Source organism: Penaeus japonicus, unplaced genomic scaffold (genome assembly GCF_977035675.1).
Source record: "Penaeus japonicus unplaced genomic scaffold, GWHDUDI00000001_assembly GWHDUDI00000005, whole genome shotgun sequence".
In the NCBI taxonomy this organism is placed as follows: Eukaryota; Metazoa; Arthropoda; class Malacostraca; order Decapoda; family Penaeidae; genus Penaeus; species Penaeus japonicus.
In genome coordinates, this window is record NW_028234407.1 from 16,507,858 (window position 1) to 16,517,857 (window position 10,000).

General features: G+C 35.7%; 3 protein-coding genes across 11 annotated transcripts in view; 2 read left to right on the forward strand and 1 right to left on the reverse strand.

Moving 5' to 3' along the window:
- Ip259 (NSA2 ribosome biogenesis factor-like IP259) overlaps window positions 1-381 on the forward strand; it is a 969-nt gene extending 588 nt beyond the window's left edge. Inside the window, exon 1 of the mRNA XM_086537053.1 lies at window positions 1-381. This exon is cut by the window's left edge and continues 588 nt beyond it. Coding sequence (XP_086393179.1) covers window positions 1-277 — 277 coding nt within the window. The 3' untranslated portion in view covers window positions 278-381.
- RpS27A (ribosomal protein S27A) overlaps window positions 1-2,158 on the forward strand; it is a 4,093-nt gene extending 1,935 nt beyond the window's left edge. For all 7 annotated transcript variants that reach the window (XM_086537054.1, XM_086537055.1, XM_086537060.1 and 4 more), the window contains 4 exons: window positions 797-908; window positions 1,069-1,155; window positions 1,757-1,887; window positions 1,997-2,158. In XM_086537054.1, the coding sequence (XP_086393180.1) occupies window positions 806-908; window positions 1,069-1,155; window positions 1,757-1,887; window positions 1,997-2,140 (465 nt within the window). In that variant the 5' untranslated portion in view covers window positions 797-805 and the 3' untranslated portion in view covers window positions 2,141-2,158. The remainder of the gene's footprint in view (window positions 1-796; window positions 909-1,068; window positions 1,156-1,756; window positions 1,888-1,996) is intronic.
- A 2,573-nt stretch (window positions 2,159-4,731) lies between these two features.
- LOC122266294 (leucine-rich repeat-containing protein 40) overlaps window positions 4,732-10,000 on the reverse strand; it is a 24,567-nt gene continuing 19,298 nt past the window's right edge. For all 3 annotated transcript variants that reach the window (XM_043035977.2, XM_043035973.2, XM_086537052.1), the window contains 5 exons: window positions 9,878-10,000; window positions 9,494-9,695; window positions 7,270-7,458; window positions 6,925-7,110; window positions 4,732-6,751 (listed from right to left, as the gene is read on the reverse strand). The exon at window positions 9,878-10,000 is cut by the window's right edge and continues 35 nt beyond it. In XM_043035977.2, coding sequence (XP_042891911.1) covers window positions 6,643-6,751; window positions 6,925-7,110; window positions 7,270-7,458; window positions 9,494-9,695; window positions 9,878-10,000 — 809 coding nt within the window. In that variant the 3' untranslated portion in view covers window positions 4,732-6,642. The remainder of the gene's footprint in view (window positions 6,752-6,924; window positions 7,111-7,269; window positions 7,459-9,493; window positions 9,696-9,877) is intronic.

Consider the following 10,000-nt stretch of genomic DNA (forward strand, 5'->3'; position numbering starts at 1 on the left):
GTTCATCAGACCAATGGCACTCAGATTCAAGAAAGCTCATGTAACACATCCAGAATTAAAAGCAACATTTTGCTTGCCCCTCATTGGAGTGAAAAAGAATCCAAGTTCAACAATGTACACATCGTTGGGGGTGATCACGAAGGGTACTGTAATAGAAGTGAACATCAGTGAACTGGGTCTTGTAACCCAAAGTGGCAAAGTTGTGTGGGGTAAATATGCCCAAGTTACAAATAATCCAGAGAATGATGGTTGCATTAATGCAATTCTTTTGGTGTAAAGAAAAGTTATTCAGAGTGAAACTGAACCTGGAATCCAAAGCCTACATGAAAGAATAAATATGCTGTTGTATTCTGCAGAATTTATAATAAAATTTAAAATTAATAATGTTTTCTTGATCCTATTGTTGGATTATAATGGCCTTGGTATAATAATTATAGGGAGTAGCACTTATATGCAATGTCTATTACCTCTTGCTACTAGGCTATTATTTGAAACGAGAATATAGATAATGGGTATAGAATTGCAGTATAAAAATAAAGCCGTGTTAGTGGGCAAACATTTGCACCATAACTATGGTACTGTGCACCCAGATATTGGTCATCAAACCACCACATAAATTCTAATATCAAGATGGTAGACTTCTTGGCTATAAGTTTTGGGGTAGGAAATGTGAATGATCCAAGGAATATCGGTAGGGAACCAATTTTATATATTTTGTCTGGCTTGCCTGCATTGATTTTTATACTGATAATATGGAGAAACTTCAAATAAGACTAATCTTTTAATTTTATTTTAGACTGCCACCATGCAGATCTTCGTTAAAACTTTAACGGGGAAGACCATCACCCTTGAGGTCGAGCCTTCAGATACTATCGAAAATGTGAAGGCAAAGATCCAGGATAAGGAGGGTAAGTAGGTGCTTTTTATTTATTTATTATTATTATTATTATTATTATTATAATTTTTTTTTTTTTTTTTTTACACAACTCGTAATTTATGATTAGTCTTAGTAAATAATATCGATAATATTATTTACTATCTTAATTTTTTTTTTCCCCCCCTCCCCAGGAATTCCCCCAGACCAACAGCGTCTTATCTTCGCTGGCAAGCAGCTTGAGGATGGTCGCACTCTGTCTGACTATAACATTCAGAAAGGTAAGCTGATTTAATTGATATTTTAGCAACTTTAAGAACTATAGTATTTAAACAGGCAAAGGTGTTCAATAGCTTTTGTACTAGTTTTCCTTTTATTTCTTGTGTAACAAATGCAAATTGGTATAAGCTATGTGATAAAATGAAAAGCTTAACACTTGATATAAATTTCATTGCATTTTCAATGGTACAACCAAATTAGAGTAAAATTATATTAATTTATAAGAGGATAAAAGGTATTTCTAGAACTACAATTGGAGATTTTGTGTAGAATTTCCTTTCTTGTAACTAATATCTGAATGGCAAATTTTTTACTTTTTTTTGTAATTGAATGGCTTGAATGCATGTGGGTGATAAGTGACAAGTCATACAAAGTTCGGGTATTTATATTGTTAAATGTGCCTTTTGACTTCCAATGAACACACCACTGAAAGAAAGTACTTGTATTATAGTTACTAATTATTTTCTGGCAGGCAATTTACATTTTTCTAAAATCTCGGCACTATATGTTCACAAATGGTTTTATTTGTGATTTAAATCCTTGAAGATGACATGGTTAGATGTTTATCAATAAGCATTCTTAAATCTTGTTCTCCCATCCCAGAGTCTACCCTTCACTTGGTGTTGCGCCTTCGTGGTGGTGCCAAGAAGCGCAAGAAGAAGAATTACACTACTCCCAAGAAGATTAAGCACAAGCATAAGAAGGTTAAGCTTGCTGTGCTGAAGTACTACAAGGTATGTGTAATGTTACTATTCAGTTTAGTAATGCAGGAATGAGGAAATCCATATGAAATTGCTTTAATAATTTAAACTGCATATAAAAATGAACGCTTTCATTCTGCAGGTGGACGACAATGGCAAGATCACCCGCCAGCGCCGTGAGTGTCCTAGTGAGGAGTGTGGTGCTGGTGTGTTCATGGCCAACATGTTCGATCGTCAGTACTGTGGAAGATGCCACTTGACTTTCGTCTTTAATAAGCCAGAATAAAGTTGACGATAGTACAAATGTATTTCAAATCTCCCCCCCTCCCCCCATACATTTAAAATGCAGTGACTGAATTAGAACATTTATTGGTAAACTTACACTTAAAATTAAATGGACAATTATGAGCACTGAACATTACAGGTACGGCCAACAAGTATTACAGACATGCTCTACTGTGTTCTGAGGCACAAGACAATTGTTTAAAATTCTGTTACAAAATCATTTCGGTTACAGCCCCCCAAAATCTTGTTATGCAGTTTATCACAGCCTAGTATATTTAACCAAGAAATTAAAGATAACAAAGGAATACTTCTTACATTAAGACAATGACAAGAATATTTATTTTTGTGCGATAATATACCCATCACTTGTGTATTGCACTTAGGGTTTAATGCATTTACTCCCAATTAGCTATCTATCTTTTTAAAATGACTATAGCAAGTAATTGGGAATGCACTAGCTACTGCAGTAACATGGGTGCCCTCTTACATGAAAATCATGGACATGTTTTTCCTTTTTTGACTTTAATCTGGACAGGGTTTTCATAATAAAATTCAAAATCAATGTTTAGACAATTTGGAAGCCTGTAACTTGAACTAGTACCATAACCACTAAAATCCATGCTGCTTATGCAGAACAGAACAGCCACCATTGTCATTGCATGTGTAGGTGCTGTATGAATTTTGGCATGGTGTGAATAGATACCATTTATCACCATTGGCTTGAGAATGTTGCTACAGTGATTAAATTCATGCTTTGAGGTACAAGTCATCCATTCTCTAACTATGGGAAAGCAAGAAATCTTAACCTAGTTTTCACAATTATTAAGCCTTTGATATGCACGAAATATTCATTTAAGTGTGAAAATTATTTTTTAATCTATCCGTTTGCTGAGCTTTGTGCTTTAACGTACATTCTCCAAACTTTCCAGTTAAGACCAGGCAGAAGTAAAAGTGGTCTGATTAAACATTTGACAAAAGTTTTGGTCTAAAACTTCATGTTTGATGGATATAACTGGTCACTAAACTGAGTTAGCTCAAGCTCCAGCAAGGGCAATTTACTATTTATATTTAGCCTGTGGACACAAACAAAAAGTTCAACGCAATCACTTCTTGTGGCTGCAGACACTGCTTGAGTGTGTGGATTGGGCTTAAAGATTTTCTTCTATTATTCCCATTAAATTAACTACAAAATGTAAAAAAAAATATGGGATACTCCCCTGTAAAAGGCACAATTAAAGGAAATGATTAAAAAAAAAAAAAAAAAAAAATGCATATGCAAATCAGCATGCAAGAACAACGTTTTCCATGTATTCATAAGGTAATAGACCAGATTGTGAGTAACCACTCTTAAGACAGGATCAGCAAGACATCACTTATGGGAGTAGCATCAAATCTAATATAATTTAGTTACACAATAGATTACACTAATTTCATAATTCATTTTTACAACTACAATCGGGAATTATATACCTGAAAGGCTTACAATATGCAGGAAACTATCAAAATACCATTTTAAAACACTAAAGTCACAATAGTGGTGGTTAGAAAAGTTTTTTTTTTTTTTTTTCCATTTCATTTACAGCATATAACCTGATACAGTTGATGATAAACCCCACACAGGCAATTTAACATTTATGCATGTTACATATATATTCCTTCAGATTCCTTTAAATTCTATTCTATATTTACCAGATATGTTATTGCCCTATTTAAAAAAAATATTTTACCATAAATTATTGTTAAATCACTTTTATTTTTAATTTTAATAAAACATCATTAACCCTCTAAATTTTTAAATTACAATATAAGTAAAAAATGAAACAACTTACATAAATAACTAAAATACACTATAAAGCTTGTTTCTTGATAACAAAACTTCAAAGCCTCTTTGCAAATATTTCCAATCAACAACATCTTAACTAATACATTTTATTAATTTAAGAAAATTACTGAACATTAACCACCTTAGACTTGCAAAAACAGCCAATAATGCTAATATTTTTATGAATATTTACAGATAATAAAGTGATTATCAATATAAAAGATGCATAGACTATTGTCATTAGCATAAAGTATTAGACGAGTCTTCAAAATTTGCCAGACAGTTATGGGGGATATATGTCACTTAAGATTTTTTAAAAGGTATTGGTGGATAATATCAGTAATGAGTACAATCTCAAAATTTGGTTTCAAATTAAATCTTACTAAAAATTTCTACCATATCTGTAGTAGAAATTCTTTCTATTATTAGCCAAGAATCAGTCAAAAAATATTACTTGTAATAAATACTCTTACAAAAATACATGGAAAATATAGCATTTAACATTATGTTATAAATATGTTTTTATAACCACAGCTAGAGTGCACCAATAAGTTTTGGCAAATGAATCTTGGCTGTTAGAATTACTAAAGCAGTAATAATTAACCCATTCCCGACGGGGGAATTCTAGCCTTGAATGTCCAAATGCCGGGGCGTTCGAATTATTAGGCCTAAATCAATTGAATTGCCGGCACAATACTGTGCCGCCCGGCAACTGGGCTTTTGAATGCGCGGTACACATGCTGTACCACCCGTCCTGTGTGGGTTAACACTGGTAATCATTAACCCAATGATGACAGTTTGTCACACCTGTGTGACACCACGGCAAAGTGCCTGATGACGGGGCGACACACTAGTATGATGTCCCCGAGGCAATATTGCATAGGCCCCGCGTACAGGGTTGCCACTTCTTGCCGGGCCCGTCGGGATTGGGTTAAAAATGAAAATAATATATTTCTTAAATTCCTGTACAACGTGTCTGACAGATGTGAGAAAACAACGTCTATATGAAGTTATTATGAATTATTATAATCATAAACATCCATAATTCATCAGTTTTTTATGCTGTTGAATCAGTATGACCATATAATAGCTGAGCCAAAGTTGATGATAAAAAAATATTTACAAATCACAGTTTAAGTACAAACCAAAAGTTGAGCTTGTTCTCCTTCAATGGAATAGTAAAATCAGTTTTGAAATATGATACCTTACAATAACATTTTGGAAAATCTTATGAAAGGTATATATTAATAAATTTGTAAAAAATAATGAACATGTTCATGATTTTTCCATTCACAAATGTGTCAGTTCATGTGCAGTATACAGCAAAATTCACCAGTATCAAATAAAAAAAAAAAACATTACAGAATTATTTAAAGCTTGAAGTTAATCTAGGTACCTATGAAAAGTATTAGGAAACATAAGCATATTCACATACTGAACATGCAAAAATATATATTCAATTAGGAAAGCAGAGCTTGTGCAAGGTTCCACCTCCTGCTTTCTTCTTAATATAGACCTTTAGCTCTTCAGCATGGACTCTATGAAAGAGCAATAAGCCAGTTATCACTCCTGACTTCCTCCTCTTAACCCATTGGAGCCGGTTGATGTGATGGCACGTATTGTGGTTTTCGTGTCAGACGCCCTGGACGAGCTATTGCGACCGCGCAAAGCCGGAACGGCCCCGGCATGAATGGGTTAAATGATGACACAATTGTAAAAAGAAAAAGTGCTTCTTGCTTGCTCAACGAGCATAACATACAATCATTACCACATATCACAAAAAGATCTCTCTTTTGGGCTGTTTGCTGCTGTCCATTAACTGATGAGTCAGTAGGCTCTTAAACCCATCCACGCTGGATGATGTGATATCACGTCATGATCTCCCTCTAATTACACGTTTTACATAGTTACCTACATACATTTGTATAGACACATTGTTCTTAACTTGTCCAAAAAATGTAAAAAAATACAAAAAACGCCTCTCATCACCCCATACAATTGGTTGGGTAAAAATCATTTCTGAGAGGCACAGCGCGGCATCACACCTGGAGGCTGCATGCAGTTGTTATCTTCACAGTGGGAGCAGCACTATGCAAATAATCACCTCATCAAGAATGGGTTAAAAAGGGATACCTAGGGTTAACACAGCATGTCTATTTACCTATGCTTATATATACAATACAAAGGCATACGGATGGATTTGAATTTATATTATTACATCACCTCTATAATGGAGTAAATTGGTCCTTTACACTTTTCTCTACATTTATCACACTAATAGCATCATTTAGAGAATATGTTTCACTACTGAGGTTAGTTAACCCATTGCGTATGGGTGTCAAGACAGACATATCGGCACCAATTAAGATCTGCTCACAGTTGAAGCGCGCGCACAGTCATAAAGTATTACAGCTGTGACGGTGCTAGCTCCAGAGGTACAGGGTTCCAATGTCAGCCTAAACTCACATTTTATGATGTATGCATGGAAAAATATTGTTTGGGCTAGTCTGTGCTACCCAGAGGGCGGAGAAAACCCTTTCCCCATCCCTCTAATCTTTAGCCGGTGCCGCTAGTGTTGTAGACCGCCCGCCTTGTCGCCCCGTCGACAATGGGTTAATGGTTTGAAACTTGAGAATATCCTTTATAATGTACAGCTTCCACGCTTTTTCTATCTCTAAGTTTTACTCATCAACAATTCTTGTTCGCAAGTAGTCCAGGATCTCACGAGTTCCTTTGGCTAAAATAGCAGTCCTTGGTACCCTGAATGCATTTCCCTCCAGCTGCAGAGACCTGAAAGTAAAATGCAACAAAGAAATGACAATATTATGTACAAACTCATTTTATTAAATTACTTAACTTAAAAATAATTTACCAATATTATTGAACACCCAATATTAAACATGATAATGAATCATGATGATAGAATAAAAAGAATACAATATTATAATCCTTCAACAACAAACCTTAATTGTGTCATATTTCCAAGCAGAGGTGGTACAAAATCTATGTTGTTGTTGTGGAGGTCCAGAGTTGCTATCCGTTTCAATTTTGAGAGGCCTTCAACATAGATAGACGTGATTTTGTTGTCCCCAGCAAATAAAATTTCAAGCTGTGCCATTTCATATACACAAGCTGGCAACTGTTCAAATCTGAAATAAATTCATTACTTCTTTATCTGTTCCAAATTTGAAAAACTGCTCTACACTCACTTTCACATATTCTATCATTATGTAAGCAATTCCTTCTCATTACTCAATTACTGGAAAAAGTATGTTTAATTCTCAAATAGTCAAACATTGAACTCATACCTATTTGCAGAAATATTGATTTCACGAAGATACAGACACTGTGCTAGATCAGTGGGCAAATCAGTAAGTTGGTTTCCTTGTACATCTAAGAACTGCAACCGCTGAAATGTCCCAAAGAATGCTGGGATTGATGTTAGTCTATTCATTCCGAGCATAACTTCTGATACGTGTCTCGACAGCATCTCCAGTCTGGAAAAATGAATGTATTTTTTTTAGCAGCAGATGAGCACTTAATATTAATTGAATTCACTTTCATTTTTTAGAGGGCATCACTTTCGCTAAGGGAAAATACCTTTTTTTAAGTATTTACAGACAATCCATAAAGTTGTCCTCCTTACTTCAATATACTTTTCAGCATTATGATCATAAACACTTATCATTGGCAACATATCTAACCTATCTAACTGTCATGCATACAAGAAAAATAGCTTCATCACTGTAAAATTCCATATGTACTAACAACATGTAGACTGATTCCTCTAAACCAGAAGCCTAAATGTGGCACCAGTGACATTGGAGAAATGCTTAGGAATATTATCAGAAAATGTATTATGAGGTAATTAAAGATGATATTGGTGAGGCATCTAAGAATCTTCAGGTATGTGCCACAGCCATCATGCTAGAGGAGAGGCCACTGGAAACAAAAATGTTTGATGGTATTGTTAGCTGATGATAGTAATGCTTTTCATTTAATCATTAGAAAACAGTGCTTCATAATGCAAATGTTGTGTCTGCTTAACCCATTCGCGCCGTATAACGTGCGTCAGATGTCCGTGACGAGATATTTGGTCAAGGCTGGTGGTTGGGGTGAGTGAGCGGACAGCCCAGGATCGCAGCTAGTGCACCCAAGAATCCAGAGGTGTTAGGGTTATACGTTCAAAAACCCTGGCATTTTGACCATTCAGAGCTGGAACAGACCCGGCGTGAATGGGTTAAGGGAGAGATCCAGAATACAGAGGATTGGGTAAAAGAGTTCAAGACTATTAGACAGCATTAAACCATTGTGTATGGGTGTCATGACATACATGACGACACCAATTAACCCATTCACGACGGGGGCATTCTAGCCTTGAATGACACAATGCCGGGGCTTTCGAATTATTAGGCCTAAATCAATTAAATGGCTGGCACAATACTGTGCCGCCCGGCCACTGGGCTTTTGAATGAGCGGTACAGTACTGTACCACCCGTCCAGAGAGGGTTAAGCCTAAAAGACGGGTGTCAATGCATACATGATGTGACGTTGGGATCTGCTCACAATTGAAAAGCACACAGTCATGAAGTATTATGGCTGTAATGGTGCTAGCTCAATAGCTAGAGGGTTCCAAATTCAGCCTATGGAAAAATATTGTTTGGGCTAGTCTGAGCTACCCAGAGGGGGGAGAAAACGCTCTCCTCGTCCCTCTAATTTTCAGTCGGTACCACTAGTGTCATAGACCGTCTGCCCTGACGACCAGTTAGGTCGTTAGGCGCCCCATCTGCAATGGGTTAACAGAACTCCTTGTACCCTATACAGCATTCACCCACAGACTCAAACATGGTGGACCTTCCTGATAAAAAATCCCATATAATACAGACTCGTGTTAACAACCTAGAGATGCCACAAGGAATAATGTTCACGCCAGATCTTTTGAAAACTGCAATGCCCAAGAAAGAGATGGTGGGTAATGGTGGTAACAGCAGTAGTAGTAGCAGTAGTAGTAGTAGCAGTAGTGGTAGTAGCAGTAGTGGTAGTAGCAGTAGTAGTAATAGCAGTAGTATCAGCAGTAGTAGTAGTAGTAGTGTTAGTGTTAGTGGTAGTAATAGTAATAGTAATGGTGGTAGTAGTAGTGGACATTGCAGTAGAAGTGCTAGTGGTAGTGGTATTAGTAGTGATAGTAGTAGTACCTCCTCTCTCTAGTGAAAGCAGTGTCTAGTATAATGTAATATACAGTTAAGTAATAAATGGAGGTGCATGCATGGCTATAAGGGGATGATTGGAGTCCATTTATTTTCTTTCAAATCTCAAATCAGTAATAGTAGTAGTAGTCATAAAATTAACAGTACAAGTAGAATTAACAGTAGTTAAAGAGTTAACAGCAGTAGTAGTACTAATAGTAGTAGCAGATATTAGTAATTATTATTACTGGTTCAACTCATCAGATAAAATAGACAGTGTTACAGACTCTAAATAATCTATAAATTTGTCATACTTTCATTAAATTTTCAAATAATGAAAACTTACTTTTCAGGAACCTGAGGAAGGATATTTTTACTGAGATCAACTGTTCTCACTTCTGCTTCTGCTGCATTTTCAATAAGTTTATCAGGGATTTCTGTTGCCTTTTCATTATATGCCATTGTCTGAGTAGTCCTCATCTGGTACTTGTCCGGAATTGCTTTTTCTCCCATTATCAGATTAGTGTCAACAGGTGTATTTTCAAAACCTGAAAAAAGTGTTCTTACATATTTCTCTTTTAAAAGACACAAAAACTCTCTATTATAAATGAAGATTTGTCAAACTGAAATAATAATAAATGTTGATTTACATTCATACATGTAAGATTTTGGACGAATACAAAAAGGAATCTCATTATTAATACTTGCTCTAAACTTCATGATCACTTACCAGGAAATGTATTGACAGGAGCCGAAACTCTTGATCGTAAGTACTTTAAGAGCTGCATTGTTCCGCGTTGTATAATATCACGTCGAATCAGTCTCATGGGATTACCGTCTAGTGGCATGGACT